Source organism: Cervus elaphus, chromosome 22, assembly GCF_910594005.1.
Source record: "Cervus elaphus chromosome 22, mCerEla1.1, whole genome shotgun sequence".
NCBI lineage: Eukaryota > Metazoa > Chordata > Mammalia > Artiodactyla > Cervidae > Cervus > Cervus elaphus.
The window spans coordinates 952,334-972,650 of record NC_057836.1 but is presented as its reverse complement, the minus strand read 5'-3'; the positions used below and the strand labels follow the sequence as shown (position 1 = coordinate 972,650).

General features: G+C 61.2%; 2 protein-coding genes across 3 annotated transcripts; one reads left to right on the top strand and one right to left on the bottom strand.

Moving 5' to 3' along the window:
* Window positions 1–4,212: 4,212 nt before the first annotated feature.
* ALG12 (ALG12 alpha-1,6-mannosyltransferase) lies at window positions 4,213–13,367 on the bottom strand. Of its 2 annotated transcripts, XM_043881452.1 has the most exons (10): window positions 13,234–13,367; window positions 9,184–9,522; window positions 8,987–9,119; window positions 7,469–7,642; window positions 6,953–7,147; window positions 6,448–6,551; window positions 5,634–5,857; window positions 5,068–5,237; window positions 4,910–4,985; window positions 4,213–4,819 (listed from the first exon to the last, which is right to left on the bottom strand). In XM_043881452.1, the coding sequence occupies exons 2-10, from the start codon at window positions 9,349–9,351 to the stop codon at window positions 4,588–4,590; spliced, it is 1,476 nt and encodes a 491-aa protein (XP_043737387.1). In that variant the 5' UTR covers window positions 9,352–9,522; window positions 13,234–13,367; the 3' UTR covers window positions 4,213–4,587. The 2 variants fall into 2 exon arrangements, with proteins under 2 accessions (XP_043737387.1, XP_043737388.1); XM_043881453.1 differs by lacking the exons at window positions 8,987–9,119; window positions 9,184–9,522; window positions 13,234–13,367 and adding an exon at window positions 8,512–8,965.
* A 234-nt stretch (window positions 13,368–13,601) lies between these two features.
* Window positions 13,602–20,317, top strand: CRELD2 (cysteine rich with EGF like domains 2). The gene is given in 11 exon segments (XM_043881454.1): window positions 13,602–13,865; window positions 14,214–14,296; window positions 14,796–14,906; window positions 15,184–15,275; window positions 15,811–15,914; window positions 15,916–15,988; window positions 17,095–17,190; window positions 17,913–17,996; window positions 18,731–18,826; window positions 19,066–19,212; window positions 20,065–20,317. Coding segments are annotated over 11 exon segments (1,059 nt in total). The 5' UTR covers window positions 13,602–13,742; the 3' UTR covers window positions 20,115–20,317.

Genomic DNA, 20,317 nt, shown 5'->3' with positions numbered 1-20,317 from the left:
ATATTGAAGCTGAAGCTCCAATACTTTGGCCACCTGATGAGAAGAACTGACTCATTTGAAAAGACCCTGATGCTGGGAAAGTTTGTAGGTGGGAGGAGGAGGGGACAACAGAAGATGAAATGGTTGGATGGCATCACCAACTCGATGGACAGGAGTTTGAGCAAACTCCAGATGATGAAGGATGTGGAAACCTGGCGTGCTGCAGTCCATGGGGTCGCAAAGAGTCGGACACAACTGAGTGACTGAACTAAGGCTTGCCATAAGAAAGGGGTGCTTATAGATGCTAACATGATTCAAGAAAAGGCAAAGTCACTACATGGCAACTTGAACGGAAGGTGAAGGATGTAAAGATGGAGAACTGAATGCCAGCAAAGGTGGTTTGATGATTTCAGATGGAGGTTTGGCTTTAAAAACGTCAGGGTAACAGGAGAGGCAACTTCTGCTGACCAAGAGCCAGCAGACGAGGTCCAGACGCCATTAAGAAAATCACTGCACAGAAGGGCCATCTGCCTGAGCAGTGTTTAATGCAGACAAAGTACTGTCCTGTATTCTTGGGAAAATGCCACAAAGGACATTCAGGAGCACGGAGAATCCAGCAGCAGGGCTTAAGGCAGGAATGAATGGGCTGCTTCTTTGCACAGATGCGGTCAGGTTTATGACAAGACGGCCCTCAAGCCTGAAGGGAGAAGAGGCCCAGCAGGTGCCCGTCTTTAGTTGGACATCAGGAGGTCGCCATGGCCAGGCCACATCTTCTGGATTGGTTCCATCGATGCCTGGTCCCTGAGTTCAGGAAGCTCCCTGTCAGTAATGGATAGTGTTTCGTTTTGCTGCCGCTGAGTAGAGCCTCCGGCCACACACAGCCCCAGGAGTTCAACACTGAATGCACAGACATGGTCTGCTTCCCCAGACACGGCGGCTCCGTTCAGCCTCTAGGTCAGGGGTCATGAGGATCTCTGAGGCTCCACACACGACACTACGGGAAGGATCGTCAACATCATGGAAGAGAAACCGATAGAACATCCTGAGAGTCTGGGAGGCTCACACCACTGACAATGCTGTTGTTCTAAAAAAAAAATCCTGCTGGGGAAAACTGTCTCGCTGCTGTGCGTGACTCCCCAGGGTTTACGACAGAGCCAGTCAAGGAAATCATGAGAACTTGTGGATCTGGCAGCATGCCCTGGAGGGTGAACTGTTCTGATGCAGGTCTTCGGGAGATTCCAGGGCTGGGACTCCCCTGCCAGCCCAGCGGTTAGGGCTCCACGCTTCCGCTGCAGGGGCGCAGCTCAGACCCCTGGCCGGAGAACTAAGATCCCACATGCCGCGAGGCGTGGCCCCAAAATTAAAAAGTTCCAGGGCTAACAGACACCACAGCAGAGGCACTGACCGAAGAGATGAGATGAGAACTCCTGAACCACGGCCAGACAGTGGAGGAGAAGACGCAGAAGACGCAGCGCCAGGGAGCAAGCTGACGTCAAAGCAACGGGCAGAAGGGCTCCGATTCTTCAAGACAGCGTCCCACTTCTCTACGCACAACACGGGCAAACGGGGAAGGGCTGGTGCAGTGTGGGAGCACGTTTAGAGACAGAGAAGTCAGGCGGACATTACGAGGTATTTCTATGAAGCCCCCGCCCCCCCACCCCCTCCTCGGCCACCTGAGACAGCAAGACTGTCCCCCCGGCCCCGGCCCCCGCCAGCCTGCTCAGCCTGGGGACAAGGAGGGCTTTACAACAACCCACCTCCAGTCACGAGCAGCGGACGGACAGACCTATCGTTGTGTCTTAATGTGAAAACCTAACAGCTGTACGCTGTACTGGGCTCGAGTGGAGGTGGACAGTCTGTCCTCACAGAGACGGGGGGTGAGCGACACTAACCGTAAAACTAACGACGCCTCGCTTTTGTTTCTAACTTTGCTTTCAAAGACTTGCGTGCAGCTCTCCCTAAGTGGAGAAAGCGTCACAGTCTGTCATCGTAGCTTTTCTTTTCTTTTTTTTTTTTTAAAAGTCTTTATTGAACTTGCTACAATATTGGTTCTGGTTTATGTTTTCGTTTTCACAAGGCATGTGGGATCTTAGTTCCCCGACCAGGGATTGAACCTGCACCCCCTGTAGTGGAAGGCGAAGTCTTAACCACTGGACCACCAGGGAAGTCCCAGCTTTTCTTTTTTAATGCAAGTGTCCCCAGTACTGCATCATGAATATGACTGCAATGCTGTATGCCAGAAGACTAGGACAATCCCCCCGCTAGTGTATGGGCTGGGCTGCCTTGAAGGGACTGTGCTGATGGTACTAAGTGACTGTGAAGCGATCAGACTGCTGCTTCTTGACTGTCGATCCTCAGATAATTGTACCTGTACACAACTGTGAATTTCTTTTTCACATTACCTTCTTTTTAAGCTTTTTAAATTAATCATTTTGGCTGTGCTGAGTCTTTGTTGCACACAGGCCTTCTCTAGCTGCGGTGTGTGGGCTTCTAACTACAGTGACTTCTCGTTGCAGAGCACGGGCCCCTACAGCTCGGGCTTAGTTGCTCCAAGGTTTCCGGGATCTTCTCGCATCAGGGACTGAAGGTGTGTCCCGTGTTGGCAGTCCCTCTTTTCCTTTTTTCCGTCTAGTACTTGTAGTATGTATAACATCCACAGCGCTCTGTACGGTGTGGGTCCTGAGAGATGATCCATCCTGGGGACAGGTGACAAAAACTCGTGATCCTGATACAGTACTGTACAGAGTTTTTCTTCATGATTTTTTTGGGGGGCTGCACCTCAAGGCTTGTGGGATCTCAGTTCCCCAGCCAGGGAGTGAGCCCTCACCCCCTGCAGTGCAAGTGTGGAGTCTTACTCTCCAGTCCACCAGGGAAATCCCTCTAGTTTTCTTTTCTATAGCCTTACATAATTGGAAGACTATACAACCTGCAAAAATGTCCTCAACTGTTCATGTTATCAGTAGGGACTTCAGTCAACAGTAGCTGTTAGAAGCTAAGCTTTGGGGGAATCAAAAGTGAACCTGTGATTTCTGACTGGGGGCAGGGGTTGGTGACCCTGCCCCTGTGTTGCTTGAGGGTCAAGTATACATTGATGTTGCCAAGTTCAGGATTCTCAACGGCAGAAGACAGGACACGCAGATATGGAATGAGGGGGGCAAACACCCAGAGATGCGGTGGAGCTGGTGGTGTCAGCATGGCACGTGACTCCTAACACCTGAGCACGTGTCTGCGTGTCCCCGCATATCAGCATGTACACGTCCACGCATATCAGCATGTGCACATGTCCACGTGTACACACATATCAGCGTGTGCACATGTCCGCGTGTACACACGTGTTCACGTGTGCCCACACACAGGTGTGCCTGATACCCTGCCTCAGCAGAAAGGCCTAGAAACACAGGCACACTGAAAGCAGCGAGCACATTTTGCAGCTGGATCTTGGTCTCCAAAACCAGCCCCGTCACAAGGAGGCTGGGCCCTCGAGACGGCTGCCTCCAGGGCAGGGACAGAGGCCCGAGCAGCCTGGGTGGACACCTAGTGCTAGGAAGCAGCCACGCAGGAGGGTCCTGATGGGGCTCGTGTCTCGGACAGCACAGCTGACTGGACCGTGGGCCAGGCTGCAGCCGGACACCAAGGCAGCCCACAGGGCTGTTCACAACCCAGCCAGGCCCAGCAGCATCCACGCCCAGGCTGACCGTCGGGGGCCACGTGCAAAGCCAGACCTGCTCCAGGCAACTGAGTACCACGCGCGGAAGTGGGCGCCTGGGAAGGGGGCGTGGTGGGTGTGGAGACGCCACAGCCCGGCTGCAGCAGGATCCCAGGGGGTGCTGCTCTGGGGGTGGTGGGGGGTGGGATCTCCCTGTGGGCAGGTGCTGCAGACTCTCAGCTTCAGTGCAGAGGCAGTCCCTGAAGGTGGGGAAGCCCCCCAGCCCTTCCTGGGACAGAGGCGCTCGGGGTGGAGGCCAGGCCGTCGGCGACTCACTCTGGACTGCCCGAAGATTCCGTGTCTCTGTGCGCAGGCATGTAGTGTGTGCGTGGATGTGCAGTGTGTACACACATGAAAAGCACGCGCGGGTCTCCGCATCCTCACCAGGGCCTGGTGGGGCCGGACACACGTCGGGAGCTTGGTGGACACAGTGCAGGAAGCGGGAAGAGCCAAACTCACTTAAAGCCAGTGACGACGGTCTCCCAGGTGTCACAGAGAACCAGTGATAAGACAGTGTACAATGTTACTCTCATTCTTTCTGAACATGTTTATCTCCTAAGATCTCTTCCGAAACAGAGACAGTGTGCCCGTGACCACAGAGGAGGCCCCGCCCTGCAGGGCCAGGTGCAGTGGGGTACGCCCAGCACGCGCTGGCCTTTGGGTTTGCACGGCCCAGGGGCCCTGCCAGGCGCCGAGAGGCCACCGCCTGCTGCCCCAGAGCAGCTCCTCAGGGCGAGACCTGTGGCCTGGAGAGTGGGCACCCTCATTACCGCAGGCTGCAAGCGACGCGGCCATGGGGACCCAGGCGCGGCCAGGGATGGGCAGCCGCTGTCCTTGGTCGGTTCCCGGCTCGACTGGAGGGAGCTGGCGGGCACCCACGTCCCTGGGGGCCCCACCCCCGCTCAGGGAGGCCCGCGGAGCCGCTCCAGTAGCACAAGCTTGGTCTGCAGGTTCACGTTAAAGGGAGGCAGCCTGCTCAGATTCATACTCAGTCCGGTGGTGCCTGGGACGCGGGCCAGGACGCGGTGCGTGTCCCGGTAGAGTGCCAGGGGCCCGGGAGCTGCCTCCATGAGCAGGTGTGTGTACGCCAGCATGCGCGCCGAGCCCGGCGGCAGATCCTCCGTCTTCTCGTACCTGCGGAGGAGAGCATGCCGTGCCCCGCGGGCCCACACTGGCCCCTGGCACCCAGCGCCCCCAGGAGCCCGTGCCAAAGGGTGGACATACCTCCAGGCGCTGTTGACCTCCAGGAAGCGGGACACGCCTGTCTGGGCAGCGGCCACGTCGATGTGCAGGACGACATCTGTGGAGAACGGGCAGGCCCCATCAGCGCTGCAGGCCCGCGCCTCTGCTGAGACCACCTGGCCCCGGAGCCGCGCACCCACCTGTGCGGGCGGGCACGAGCTGGTGCAGCCTCTGCATCGCCACGCCACCGGGGTAGTTGAAGTGGGACACATACAGGCCCGTGGCCGAGTATGTGGCATTCACCACGAGGTGCCCCATCACCAGGAGGGACCCCACTCTGTGCAGCCAGGATGTCCTGTGACCACTCAGCCTGGAAGGGAACAGACAGCTGGGAAGCGCCGTGAGGAGCATGCCCGCCCGCTGCCGCATCTCCACGCGAGTGGTCGCCACACAGCAGACATGACAGACTCGGAAACCCCGCCAGGCGCCAAGGTCAAACCTGCGTTAGCCCTTCGAGCATCCCGAGTTACCCCTTGGGTCAGAGCCCAGCCTCGAGCACGTCCCAGGTGCCGGGCAGAACAAGGACAGGCGCCTGCTGCCTCTCCAAGCTGGTCAGGCTGACCATGGGCCCTGCAGACTCGGGCTGGACCCCGCACCAGACCCTGGCCGGGCGCCCGGTTGAGCCCGTTGGTCACCCTAGACACCCGCCCCTTCACGACCCAGTTCATGGCCCAGGCGAGCCCGCGCGGCGGCTGGCGGCACTCACACGCGGGCGCAGCCCCTGGCGGCCACGATGTTGAGCAGTGGGAAGGCGTAGATGACGAAGCGCAGCTCCTTGTGCGGCAGCAGCGAGTACAGGGCCACGAAACCCAGCGCGGGCAGCAGCAGCACCAGGGCCCGCCTGTCCACCGCCCCGAGCGGCACGAACAGCAGGCTGCAGCCCAGCCCACGCGGCAGCGCTGAATAGAAGTACCAGAGCAGCGGCAAGGTCTGCAAGCACGTCAAGGAGGCTGCGGGCTCCCCCGGACCAGCCCCGCCAGCCTGACGGCGCCCCGCCCACGGCACCCGGGAGCCCACAGCTGGGGCCAATGCAGAACCCCCCACAGGGACGGTGACCCCCCCCACGGGGATGCTGAGCCCCCCCACATGGGGACGGTGACCCCTCCCATGGGGACGGTGACCCCCACGGGGACGCTGACCCCTCACGGGGATGCTGAACCCCCCCCCACGAGGATGCTGACCCCTCACGGCTGCCACAGCAGCGGATGGCGAGCGGGACTGCCCAGAACCGTCCTTCCATCTTTCACTGTGAAAACAGCCTGTCCCAGGGTGGGGGGCACACTGGGGACCCACAGCATTCTCTTTGGGGATGTCTTTTAAAGAGCCCAGAGTAAAACGTTAAATCAGAAGATCGCAAGGACAGAGGAGAAGCTGGGGCTAAGACGCTGAGTGGTGTTTTCTCCGGGCACAGATTCAGGACCAGGGAGACCCGCCCTGCAGAGAAGGAAGTGCTGGTGCTGGCGCCATGGCAGCAGCTGCGGCGGGCAGCAGCTCCTCGCCCTGTGCCAACGGAAGGATACGCCCCAGTTGGAACTCTTGTTCAGAACGGTGTTGTACCAGAGCACCTTCCCTTCTGGCCACACGAGGTAGCGCCAGAAATAGGAGTCCACGGCCACTGTCAGTCCTGAGGAAGGAAGAGCGGCTCAGGGGACATGGGCCGCCCCGGAAGCTGTCACAGGCGGAGGTCCCCAGGACGCAGCCCTGCCAGCACGGCACCCAGGAGCCACAGCAGCGTGTCCCAGAGGAGCGGAGGCGCCGGAACCGCCCCCAATCCAGCCTCCACACACAGGCGCCCCGCGTCTGCCCAGCCTGGCCGAGGCACAGGGAGGGGGCCCTGACAAGGGTCCTGTGCAGGGGATCTCGTGGGGGACGCTTGGGCAGCAGAGCCAGAAGACCTGCACTGGGACCCTGTAACCCAACCCCACAGGAAGTGCAGGTGATTCCACTTAATGAGAAAAAGAAACGAGAGAGCCCCCAACGAAGAGGGCACAGCCCCCATCAGCCCAGCCCCCGCGACCCACTCACCCAGGCAGAGGATCCCGGCCGGCACGGCACAGCGCAGGGCCCGGGTCAGCGAGAGCTTCCGCCAGCAGAGCGGCAACAGCAGCGCCAGGCCCAGGAGCAGGCTCAGCTCGGCCCTGAAGACCAGGATGACGAAGGCCGAGAGCCAGATGAAGCGTGCCCACCTCTGCTGCAGCCAGGCCACCAGGGCCAGCAGCACTGCGGGGGACGGGCGCGGGGTCACCCTCTGCTCGGGGGGCGCGTGAGCCCCGAGACCGGCCCGCCTGGCCCCTCTGGGGTCCCTGCTCCCTCCCGGCCCCGCGGACCAGCTCCTCCTCCAGGTGCTGCTCCGGGGAAGCCCTCGCCCCACCAGCCCCCCGAGGCCGAGCTGGAGCCCTGCACGGGGACAGAGCTGGCTCGCTTCCTGGCCTCCCTGGCCTGCCTTTCTGGGACACCTGGTGCAGCTTTTGACAGACACTCAGATGGACCCCTCCCTGCCAGCCAGGGGGACCCGGGCAGGATAGGCTGGCAGCGACATACCCACAGGCAGGGCCAGCACGTTGGGGAGAGTCCGCGTGCAGTAGAACATCAGGTGGAACTGTGAGGCCGTCACCCAGCAGAACAGGGCGGCCACCGTGGCCCCAAACTGCCGCCTCACTTCTTTTTGTAACGTCCAGAGTCCAAGAATCACGCCAAGTCCCAGGACGGCCCTGACTGAGCAGAGAGGGTGCGTGTGCCCAGCGGATCCCGTAGTGAAAACGGGCTGGTGTACACAGCACAACGGGAGTCAGCCGCAGAGAAGAAACCCTGCTGCGTGCCACAGCGGATGCACCTAGAGGCTGTCGTGCTAGAGGTCAAGTGCAGAGGAGCCGGGGAAGGCCGAGTGCCACGTGGCGTCACGTGTGTGTGGAATCTAACGTGACACGGATGCACTACACACAGAACAGACACACGAGGCCTGTGGCTACCAAAGAGGAGGCGGGGAGGGACAGCTTAGGAGTCTGCGATCAGCAGACACACGCGGCGGTGTGACAGACATCAGCAAAGACGCGCTGCCCAGCACAGGGAACTGCGTTCAACAGCGCTTGACAGCCTGTCATGGGAAGGGTCTGCAAGAGATAGATGTATATGCAAAACTGAACCACTTCACAGTACATCTGATGTGAACAGAGTACTGCAAGTTAATTCTACTTCAATAAAAAAACTGACATGCAAAATAAATGAAACTAAATACGTTCCATTTAAAGCAACGGTTTGTTGTTTTTACTGAAACTAGTGTTAGGTGAATTTGTTCACTCTCTGTTTCACTTGCTAGTAACTGAATTCTCTTGAGCGTGGTGGGCCACCTTTCAGTCCTGTGACATTTTTTTATTTAGCAGTAAACACTTCTGAAACTCAGACAAAGGGGCTGGGCGTGGGAAGCAGGTGGGCTGGACTCTGGCACCCCGAGCCTGCAGCTGCTGTGCCTGGCGGCCCGGGCAGGGCCAGCACACTCGGAGGCTGGGCAGGGCAGACACGCGCAGGCGACGGCCGGCACCCCAGAGGCCCTGTCACCCGGCCGACACCTCCAGGGCTACACTTACCGAGGACCTGACGCTCAGACGTGGCCGCAGCCCCCCGGCCGAGGCTGCCTGGACCCCCGTGTGAGCGGACGGCCCACCTCTGCCTCCTCGTCCACATTTCCCGAGGCCCGGCCGCCTGGTCCTGGGAGCTCTCTGACTGCGCACCCCGGCCAGCGAGAGCGTGCTGTGACTGCTCAGGGGCGGGGCCCGGCCCCCGCCGTCACGCAGGCGCCGCCGTCACGCAGGCGCCGCCGTCACGCAGGCGCCGCCGTCACGCAGGCGCCGCCGTCACGCAGGCGCCGCCGTCACGCAGGCGCCGCCGTCACGCAGGCGCCGCCGTCACGCAGGCGCCGCCCCCACTGAGCTGCCTGCCGAGAGGCCAAGACGGCCGGGATTCCAGGAGGCGGCCACTCCCGCCGAGGGCCCCTTGACCGGTGACCGAGGCTGTCTGACGCTGCCGCCGCCCTTCACCCTGTACCCCTGGAGAAGCCCTTACCTACGAGCTGAGAGTAGAACTTGGACATCTCCAACAACGAGAGCGCGTAGACCGCGGGGCTGGAGAGCACAGCGATCAGCAGCGGCCCGAGGAACGTCCTGGGGACCACGCCGGGGAACTCGAGGTGGTCAAACTGCAGAGAGAGGGCGGGTCAGCCGGGCCCAGGCCGGGTCCCCGCGCCGCTCGGGCGAGCTCACCTTCTCCACGTCCAGCCGGTGGTAGAGCAGGTCGTGCACGGCCTGCAGGTTGAAGCTCTCCTCCACCTTGGTGTAGGGGCAGGCGGCCAGGTGGACGGCGGCCACCGCCAGCAGCAGCCCCAGAAGCTGGCGCTGCCCGCCCAGGCCCGCCGGCCTCCTCCCAGCCATTCTGCGCGCCCGCCTCCCAGACCGTCATCCACCGTCAGCACCACAGCGCTTGAGTGTTTCCAAAGGATGGAGACACAGGTTCCCAAGCTTCAAATCTCCGCTGGCATCAACACCTGGGAGACGTGTGTGAGGGGTAACAGGACCCCTCTGAAGTGCCGTAGCTTCTGTAACCTAGAAACACATCAACACAAGACACTGAAAGAACAATCGTGCTTAAGAAACTCTCACGTTTTAACCAGTCATCTTCCTCTTTAAGCTGTCTGCAAATACTCTTCCAGGAAGAAGGACCCAAGTTGCAGAGCCCGAGCTGAGTGCATTGGCGGCGGGGCCCCAGGTCGGCCCGGCCCTGGACACAGCAGGGCCGAGAAGCTGGGGTCTGGCTGGGGAGTCAGGAACACGCCGGCCTCGGCCCCAGGGCAGTAGCCCGGGCAGACAGGCTGGGGCTGTGAAGCGGGAGGTGGGGGGCGCACCCAGAGCGCCAGCCATGAGAGCAGGGGGTGCCAGTGAAGACCTGCACCCCCGGGACTGTGTGACGGGGCGTGGACTCTGCATCCTGAACTTCGCCCAGGAGCCTCTGAGCCCCGGGAAGCACCACGCTGGTCGTGAGCACAAACCGGTGGATGGCAGAAAGCGTGTTTCTGGGGGTCGGGGGGGAGGCGCAGACAGATGCCTGCACTGAGGGCACTCACACGCCGGCAGGACTCTGGGGGTACCCCGTGGAACAAAGATTCTGAGGAGACCGCGGAGCATCCGGGCAGCGCCTACTCACGGAAAACCTACATCTTTCAACTTGGTGAGGGAGGGAAGACAGCAAATTCTTCCTGTTTGTGGCTTGTCTTAAAACAGGTTTGCTTTCCTTTGAACCAAACCAGAAGGGCAAGAAGCAAAAGAAGAGAACCACAGTGCCGTTTGTTAAAACTACTTTTTGGTCAGAGGGAGTCAAGAGGGCTTTAATAATTCAGAATTACCAAATAACGCAGTTCCGAGAGAAGTAACAGAACTCGGTTCCCTTACCAAACTGTAAGGGTGAGATTTTCCTGTTTTCCCACCACTGTAACCTCGTATCACTCAGCAAGGAGGGGCTCTGTTCATCACAGCTCGCGGCTGCATCGGCACCTGGTGCTCAGCAGGTGCTCAACAAACTACTTGAAAAACAATTCATAAAAGCTCCTAAGTGTGGATGTCATCAGCTTACATTTTCATTCAGTTCAGTTCAGTTACTCAGTCGTGTCCGACTCTTTGCCACCTCATGAACTGCAGCACACCAGGCCTCCCTGTCCATCACCAACTCCCAGAGCTTACTCAAACTCACATTCATCAAGTCAGTGAGACCATTCAACCGTCTCATCCTCTGTCATCCCCTTCTCCTCCCGCCATCAATCTTTCCCAGCATCAGGGTCTTTTCAGATGAGTCATTCTTCACATCAGGTGGCCAAAGTATTGGAGTTTCAGCTTCAGCATCAGTTCTTCCAATGAATATTCAGCACTGATTGATTTCCTTTAGGATGAACTGGTTAGATCTCCTTGCAGTCCAAGGTACTCTCAAGAGTCTTCTCCAACACCACACTTCAAAAGCATCAATTCTTTGGCACTCAGCTTTCTTTACAGTCCAACTCTCACATCCATACATGAGTACTGGAAAAACCATAGCTTTGACTAGATGGACCATTGTTGGCAAAGTGATGTCTCTGCTTTTTAATATGCTGCCTAGGTTTGTCATAGCTTTTCTTCCAAGGAGCAAGCGTCTTTTAATTTCATGGCTGCAGTCACCATCTGCAGTGATTTTGGAGCCCAAGAAAATAAAGTCTGTCACTCTTTCCATTGTTTCCCCATCTATTTGCCATGAAGTGATGGGACTCGATGCCATGATCTTATTTTTTTTAATGTTGAGTTCTAAACCAGTTTTTTCACTCTCCTCTTTCAGCTTCAAGAGGCTCTTTAGTTACTGTTTGCTTTCTGCCATAAGGGTGGTGTCATCTGCATATCTGAGGATCCTGATATTCCTCCCAGCAATCTTGATTCCAGTTTGTGCTTCATCCAGCCCGGCATTTCACATGATGTACTCTGCATATAAGTTAAATAAGCAGGGTGACAATATACAGCCTTGACGTATTCCTTCCCCAGTTTGGAACCAGTCTGTTGTTCCATATCCCGTTCTAACTGTTGCTTCTTGACCTGTATACAGATTTCTCAGGAGGCAGGTCAGGTGGTCTGGTATTCCCGTCTCTTTAAGAATTTTCGTTTGTTGTGATCCACACAGTCAAAGGTCTTGGCATAGTCAATAAAGCAGAAGTGGATATTGTTCTGGAACTCCTGCTCTTTCTATGATCCAACAACCAGTTGTGGATGTCACTGGTGATGGAAGTAAAGTCCGAGCTGTAAAGAACAATATTGCATAGGAACCTGGAATGTTAGGTCCATAAATCAAGGTAAACTGAAAGTAGTCAAACAGGAGATGGCAAGACTGAACATCATTTTCGGAATCAGTGAACTGATTCCTGGAAATGGAAATGGGTGGATTTAACTCAGATGACCATTATATCTACTACTGTGGGCAAGAATCTCTTAAATGGAATAGCCCTCACAGTCAACAAAAGAGTTTGAAATGCAGTACTTGGGTGCAATCTCAAAAAAAGACAGAATGATCTCTGTTCGTTTCCAAGGCAAACAATTTCATGAAAGACACATTAATGCTTTAATTTCCAATGACGCCGAGCAGACCACAGAACATTCACATGCTGCTCTCTGTTCCTCTGTGAGGTTAAAAAACTGTCAAGAGCTAGGAAGCATGTATAAAGTCGAGCGTTGGGAGCAGCTGCACATGTGCCGCTTGGCAGGACGGCTCACAGACGTTCCAGGCTCGTCCCTGCAGACCCCACTCCACGCCCCTGCCCGCAGCACGTGCCCCTGAGGGAAAACCTAGACTCTGACATCTCAGGGGGCTTCCCTGGTGGCTCAGACGGTAGAGAATCCTCCTGCAATGCAGGAGACTGGGGTTCGATTTCTGCGTTGGGAAGATCCCTAGAGAAGGAAGTGGCAACTCACTCCAGTTTTCTCACCTGGAGAATCCCATGGACAGAAGAGCCTGGTGGGCTACAATCCATGGGTTCACAGGAGCTGTGGGGTGAAAGCTACATGACAAACCCTGCTCCGGGCCCTACGGGCTTCTCCCCCAGATGAGGGTGCTCTCTGCTGACGGCCGGGAGCAAAGCAGTTTATTCTGGAAGGCACTAGCAGCACCCTGCATGCCCACCCGCGACCAGGAGACACACACGGCGTAACCAGGTACACAAACCACAGTAATCCCCACCGGGCCGAGACCGCGAGCAGATGCACCTGCACTGGTCCACACCTGCCTGCAGCTGTTCGAACTGTTAATCCGAGCGGTTAAACAGGCCACGACTGAGGAAATTGTCGTTTCCAGGATGGAGGCCCCTCAAATTAGGAAGCGACCTGCGGAGGCCCTCCTGTCCCCGTCTATTCCTAGGTCTCGACTGAAACCGGTCAAGTCACATGTTCACGTTACTAATTCACGGCTGGAAACACAAAGAAACTGGCGGAGATCAGGCCAGAGAAAACTGTCTTTTGGACTTATTCCTTCTGGCAGTTCTGTCCTACAGAGACCAGGTAATGCCCACGTTCCTTCTCCTAACTTAAACCACGGGTTTCGGCGCCAACGGCCTCGGGCACGGTGGGTGGGGAATGCGGACTCCTGGGTCCCCAGACACACTCCTCAGGCCCCAGGTGACGCGGCTGGCCCCAGGTGAGGAGCCTGGCGGGCGTCCCGCGTGCACGCGCACAGTGAGGCCCAAGGAGCCTCGCGACGGCGCCAGCCCGAGGTCCCCTCAGCCCGCCCCGAGAGCCCCAGCCGCGCGCGCTGACCTCGCCAGGCCACCGCGCGGTCCCTCGAAGCGCTCGCGCCTGGGCTGCCCACGACCGGACGTCGGGTGGCGGAAACCAAGAGCTTCGGCGATGCCCGTGCCCGAACCTAACATGGCCGCTGAGGCTCGGCTTCCGTCGCGGACGCCCTCGCTGCCCGGAGTAAAGATGGCCGCGCCGGGCGGTGCGTGGAAGAGGCGGGCGCAAGGGGCGGGCCCGGGCCTCCACGCCCCCCACGCCCGGCCTCCCGGCGGGACGCTGACCCGGGGCCTTCCTATTGGTAGCTGCTCGTGGCGAGCCCGGATTGGACAGCATGGGGGCGGAGCGGGCCTAAAAGGCCAATCACCGCGCGAGGGCTGGCGTGGGGCCGGCTCCGCAGAGTATCCCCGGGAACCGCCGGCGCTTCGGAGCCGGTGGACGGCCGGAGGCCGGAGTGCTCGGCCGGTTCCCGCTGGACTTCGGCCCGTGTCCGCGCGGCCGCGACTCCGCGGCGCCGTCCGCCTTGGCTCGCCATGCGCCCGCCGGCCCCGGCCGTGCTGGGGCTGCTGCTGCTGCTGCTGCTGCCGCCCGGCGCGGCCACGAAGAAGCCGACGCCCTGCAAGCGTTGCCGCGAGCTGGTGGACAAGTTCAAGCAGGTGGGTCGGTCACCCTGTGGGGACGTGGGCAGGGGGCCGGGGTCGCCCCGCCGTGGCCCAGAATCACCCCCCCGTGGGCCTGCGATCACCCTGCCGTGGACTGGATCATCCCCCCTGGCCTGTGGTCACCCTACCATGGCCTGTGGTCACCTCACCGTGGCCTAGGTCACCTCATCATGGACTGGGTCACCCCACCATGGACTGTGGTCACCTCACTGTGGACTAGGTCACCCCACCGTGGACTAGGTCACCCCACCATGGACTGGGTCATCCCCACATGGACTGGCTCACCCCTCCATGGACAGGTGTGAGGCAGCAGGGCTGACCCTTGTGGCCCTCTCCCCACAGGGAATGGTGGACACGGCAAAGAAGAACTTTGGTGGTGGGAACACGGCTTGGGAGGAGAAGACGCTGTCCAAGTATGAATTCAGGTGGGCACCCTGCTCTGACGGGCCCAGCGCCCGCCTTTGGGGCCTGACATGTCCCTCGGAGCGTCTGCAGACACAGAGGGTCCCTTGGGCACAGTCATCTGTCCTTGCCTGGGGCCGGCATGTGGGCCTCTGACTGGCCCCTGGCTGTCGCCTCACCCTCCAAGGGGCAGACACAGGGGTCTTTTCAAAACACAAGTGGGGCTGGCTCCCCGCCCCAACCCAGAGCTTCAGCCCATTGCCAGGCTTCCCTGGGTGGACCCCACACTTGATGTCCCACCTAAGGATGAACAGGCCTCCCTGACCACCGCACCCTCTGCGTTTAGCTCTCTGCCTGGCAGTAATGCCCCCCAGGCCCCAGCTGGGTGTTTGTCAGGGGTCTGTTTTCACTACATGGCTGCAGCGTGGCAGCAGGGGGCTTGCAGTCATCCTGGAGCGTGGACGCTGACCCCTGAGGTGCCGCACGCCCCCACCTCACGGTGCTGCCGACCCTGTGTTTCAGCGAGGTCCGCCTGCTGGAGATCGTGGAGGGCCTGTGTGAGGCCAGCGACTTCGAGTGCAACCAGCTGCTGGAGGAGCAGGAGGAGCTCCTGGAGGCCTGGTGGCTGCGGCTGTGAGTGCTCAGGGCCCGGCACCCGCCATGCCCGGGGTTCGAAACGCACTGGAGACAGTAGGGCTTCCACACACCTGATTTCTCCCTCACCCACATTCCCGTCCTGTTCCACCAAAGTGCAGCAGTCCTGACAAGGGAGTTAGCTGGGAGAGTCTGCTGGCCACAGGCCCTCATTTCCCGGGTCCCACGACGCTCAGAAGCGCCTTACGTTCAACTGTGGTTTTGTTTTGAGGAAATCCGCCACGTGAGACTCAGTGGACGCTGTTTACATTCTCAGGAAGAAGAAGCATCCTGACTTATTTGAATGGTTTTGTGTGCAGACACTGAAAGCTTGTTGTTCTCCGGGGACTTATGGGCCAGACTGCCGGGGTATGTCTTTCCGTGGGGACCCTCCAGTGTCTGCGTGGTTCCTGTCCTGGCTCCCGGGGCGGCGGCTCCCACAGGCCTGGGTGCTGCCCCCTCCCGGCTGCAGGGACCTTCTTCCCTGGTCTGGTCCCAGGTGTGCTCCCAGCTCACCCCTGGGTTCATCTTAACTCACTGCCTGGTGCAGCCCGCTGAGTGCGAGGAGGCCGACGGCCAGCAGAGCCCTGTGCGAGAGGCCGGGGCGTCCAGCCTTCAGGGTTCCGCCCAGGCATCACGGACACGTTCAGGTGGATCACCTGGGCGGAGGGCATGATCTTGGCACTTAGACCCCGCCCCAGCCCCCCCACTGTCCTGCTGGTGTGTGGCCGCAGCGGGATGTTCTCACTGTCCCCTCCTCGGTCCCGTGTCCCCGGTGAGGCCAGAGCCCGTGTGTCCTGGAGAAGGGGCAGAGCGGGTCTGGGGTTGCAGCAGGACTCGGAGCGGGGGCTCCCCGGGGCCCCCCTCTGCTCCCAGGCGCCCTCTGAGCAGCTCGTGTCCCCAGCGTGCCAGGGCGGGTCCCAGCGGCCCTGCAGCGGGAACGGCCACTGCAGCGGAGACGGCACCCGAGAGGGCGACGGGTCGTGCCAGTGCCACCTGGGCTACCGGGGGGCCGCTGTGCGCCGACTGCGCGGACGGCTACTTCCGCTCGCCGGGGAGCGAGGCGCGCAGCATCTGCTCAGGTACTGGCAGTGCCTGCAGGCCGCGAGCGGGGCCGATGGCGGGGGGCGGGGCCAGGAGAGCCCGAACGCAGGTGGGGGCGGGGGGCGGGGCCGGGCCTGCTTCGGGTCCCTGAACAAGGCGCCGGAGGGAAGTGCAAGGTGATGCCCCGGGAGGGCCTCCTGGGCCGGCAGCGCGGCACCGCCAGCTCCACGACAGCCACGCTGGGCCTGGGCGCTGTGGCCTCCGGGAGGCTCGCGCGGCCCTGCTGCCCCGGCGGGAGGCTCAGCACAGGCAGGAGCGGGCTGGTTGTGCCTGCGGTGCTCGGGCCGGGTCCGCGGAGCCCCTTCCGGGGGGCTGGTGGTGTGGCTGAGAACGGGACAGCGGAGGCCATGCAGTGTGGCCCCCGAGTCCCCGTGAGAAAGGCACGCCACCTCGGTTACCCTGGTGTCGGGAAGGGCAGGCCCCCACGGGGGTCTTTGACGGCGCCCCAGCCATTGTCCCAGGCTCCCCCGTGAGTTCCGAGATGTGCCCGTGGGGTCCCACAGATGGGGCCTTCTCAGCTGGGACGGACATGCTGACCCTTCCCCGGGGGAGGCCCGCGCCCCACTCATGACGCTGTGTCAGCCCAGGGCGGCATCCAACGACGTGTAAATCCAGGGAGGAGGCCACGGGGACGTGTGTTTCCTCGTTGGCTGTCACTGCCTCGGGGGAAGACTGTGGCGGGCCGCGACAGTCAGGTCTGGGGGCCGGTGCTGCGCCCTCGGGCCTGCCCGCAGTGAGCCCAGCCGCCCCGGTTCCCACCCGAGACCTCCCCGGGCCTGGCAGGATTGCGCGTGTTGGTGGGCGGCATGCACACCCAGCCGGGTCTGGGCTCCAGGCTTACGAGCAGCTCCTCTGAGTCCTTGTTTGTTAAGAATTTTATCACCACTGGGCGTGGGAATCCCCGCGTGTTGTCTTTTCTCATTAAGTCCAGTGTTTCGAGTTACGAGTATTTTTCTGTTATTGAATCAGTCTTGCCTCTTTGGGATTTTTGCTTATTTTCACCCTAACAAATGTCAGTTGCTAAGCCCCAAAACGACCTTTGCATTGAGTTTTCTCCTGAGACGTGCCTGCCTCTGCCTTGCAGCCTGTGACGAGGCGTGTAAAACATGCGTGGGCCCCACCAACAGGGACTGCAACCAGTGCGAAGTAGGCTGGGTGCGCCAGGACGACGCCTGCGTGGGTGAGGCTGGCAGGTGGCCCTCCCCTCTGCGCCCCCCACCCCGGACCCCCCACCCTCTGTGGGCTCTGCTGGCCCAGCACCCCCAGGACTCACCACGCTCTGCCTGCTGCGGACGTGCGGGGGGAGGCTGACGTCCCCAGTTGTGCTTTAAGGGGTCACAGGTGGAGGCTGGGTTTGCAGGCGGGTGCTCTTGCCCACGGGCGGGACGCTCCGCGAGGACCCTCTGTGGCCTGGACTCCGGGCTGGGAGGGTGGCCTTGGGGGTCCTGTTGGCTCAGGAGGGGAGCCTGACTCAGGCCCAGTCACGTCCCCTTGGGCCCTGCGGGGCTGGCAAGGCAACGCTGCAGGGAGGGGGCGGCCTCTGACTGTGGTGACGGCGCAGTCCCGTGCTCTGGAGGCCCCTGACCAGGTTTCCTGGCCTCCCGGCACCCGCTGCCCGCCCTCAGGCCTCACTTGGACTACAGCCCCACCGCAGCATCTCAGGGCCTGGGGCGGGTCCCTGCGCTGCCCGGCTGCTCCGGGGGGCCTGGCCCTGGGTTTGGCTTCAGCCTCCTGCCTCGGGCCCCAGACTGAGTGGGGCGTGGTGCACTCGTGGCCCTGGGGAGGGGCTTGTGCTCAGCCGCTGCGCTGTGCCCACGCACGCAGAGGCCCTGGAGGACGGCCGTCCACGCGTCCCCAGGCGAGGGGCCCTCAGCCGCCACTCAGCGGTGCTGTTGTTTCCAGACGTGGACGAGTGTGCGGCAGAGCCGCCGCCCTGCGAGGACACGCAGTACTGCGAGAACATCAACGGCTCCTTCGTGTGCGAGGGTGAGCGCCGCCCGCTGCCCCGGCCTCCCATCCCCACCTCGTCCCTGGTCCGTCCCGCCGTCCTGCCAGCTCCCCAGACCTTTGTAGTTTGTCTGCGTGACCCCTGCACGCGCTGCCCACTTGAAAAGCTTAAGGTGGCAACACAAGTACTGGCCGTTCCCCGACCGTCAGGAAGCTCAGATGAAAGACGGCAGTGGCGCCCACTGGCGGGAGGGCCCTGGGGTCAGCGCAGCGCAGATCGGACGCTGTGCCGTGTCCCCTGTTCGATGTTCCCTCAACACCACCGTGACCGCGCTTGTCCGTCGCGTTTCTCTGCATCATGTCATTAGGAGCGAGCTGATGTCTGTTCCTCCTCAGCCCACGTGGTTGACTGTTTCAGCCACGCATGTTCTCCGGTTACAGGCTTGGAGGGCCCTTTAGGTAGAGCTCTTCACGCTACTCCTCGCTTCCCCTGCCTCAGTCTCCGAGTGGGGCCGCCCGGCCCAGAGCTGGTGCCCCTTCCTCGCCCAGCAGCGGCCCATGTGGCTCATCCCGCCGCGGCATCCTGTCTCCGTACTCCACGGACGCACAGTGTGCCCCAGAAGCGTCACAGGAACGCAGGCGTGTGCCGGGGGCGGCACGGGGGCCACCCCTCGAGGACAGGGATGCCGGCTCTTGCGGCCACAGGGCCTCTGCTGCCCCGCGCGGCTGCCGCAGGACGAGGCTCATGTCGTCACCCCCGCCCCTTGTTGCAGAATGTGACCCCACCTGCGTGGGCTGCACGGGGAAGGGCCCCGCCCAGTGTAGGGAGTGTGTCGCCGGCTACAGCAAGGACAGCGGCCAGTGTGAAGGTCAGCGGGTGCGTCTCTGCTCCACCGGGGGGCCTTCCCGGGGTCCACACGCCAGCGGCGCCTGCCCTCACGCCTCTGCCTGTCCCCCGCCAGACGGCCGCCCGGGGCTCCTGCTGAGCCCTCCCTCCCTCCTCTAATGCTCGTCCCGTCTCCGCCTCTGTGCGCGAGTGAACCCCTCGACCCCTGCCGGGCCTGTGTGCCCAGTGAGGTCACCCATGCAGTGGAGTGTTCTCATTTAGACATCGATGAGTGTTCGCTGGCGGAGAAGCCCTGCCTGAGGGACAACGAGAACTGCTACAACACGCCCGGGAGCTTCGTCTGCGTGTGCCCCGACGGCTTCGAGGAGGCGGAGGACGCCTGTGTGCAGTCCGGGCCGGCGGGGACTGGTGAGTGACACCTCAGCCACCTCTGCACGCACGTGGCCGGGGGCTGGCGGGGGTTCCCGCGGCGTGGGGGGGGCCCCTCAGAGACGAGCATGCGGGGGGCGGCGGGGGAGTGCCCTGGGCGCCCTGAGCGCGCCACAGCCCTGGCGGCTTCGACCCCAGAGACCTGCAGGCAGGATGTCTGAGGTCAGGTGTCCGGGGCTGCCTCCCCCCGAAGCCCATCGGGAACATCCTTCCCGCCTCTTCCAGCTCTGGGGGTCACTCCTGGCATTCCTGGGTGGGCAGCTGCGTCCTTCCAGCCTCTGCCTTTGTGGTCTTGTGGCCTTCGCCCCTGGAGTCCGCGTCCACAGTTCCCTCTGCTTGTGGGGACACCGCTCATGGGCTCAGGGCCCCCCAGTGACCTCGATCACCTGTAGGGACCCTATTTCCAAGCAAGGTCACATCCATGGGTGTCCCGTGGGGGGTACAGTTCTTCCAAGATGGTCCCAGACGCGTCCTGGGGGCCGTGAGATGTCTGTGGGACGGTGGCTGGGCCTCCAGGAAGAGCTGAGGCCCTGGCGGGACCATGGGGGGCCCAGCGGGCAGCAGAGAGCAGGGCCCAGAGGGGCTGCAGCCGCCCTGCTCAGACCTGTGCTCCCAGGCTCACTATGCGGTCTCTCGTCTCATCTGGGCTGACCAACCGCGGCTGCCTCGCCAGCTCCCCGTCTCCTTTCTTGGGGGCCCCGCCCCACTCTGGGGAGACACCCCAGCTGGGCGGGCCCGCGACGGCTGCGGGCAGGCCGTCCACTCACCGCCACGGCTCCAGCAGGGCCCCTTGTGCCAGGATTTTACCCAACGATCTCTGTTTTCTGACAGAAGCCACGGAGGCAAGTCCGACACAGCCCCCCTCCCGGGAGGATTTATGACGAGTGCAGTGTTGGCCACGCCGCCCCTAACTTATTCAGACTCGTCCCGACGGGCCCGGTGCCAGCTGCTGGCTCCAGGGGGCTCCTTCCCAAAATGGCCAGTGCTCACTGGACCCTTCAAAAGCTGCGTTTCTTGGCTGTTCTTAAACAGATTTGTATATTTTGATACCGTTCTTTATAATAAAATTGGCCACTGAAGGTAA

Coding starts and splice junctions, on each gene's coding strand:
- ALG12 (XM_043881452.1), bottom strand. CDS start 9,351: ATGGCTGGGAGGAGGCCGGCGGGCCTGGGCGGGCAGCGCCAGCTTCTG. Junction 6,552..6,952: donor GGCCGGGATCCTCTGCCTGG/GTGAGTGGGTCG, acceptor TTCCTTCCTCAG/GACTGACAGTGGCCGTGGAC. Junction 4,820..4,909: donor GAGGTCAACAGCGCCTGGAG/GTATGTCCACCC, acceptor TCTCCTCCGCAG/GTACGAGAAGACGGAGGATC.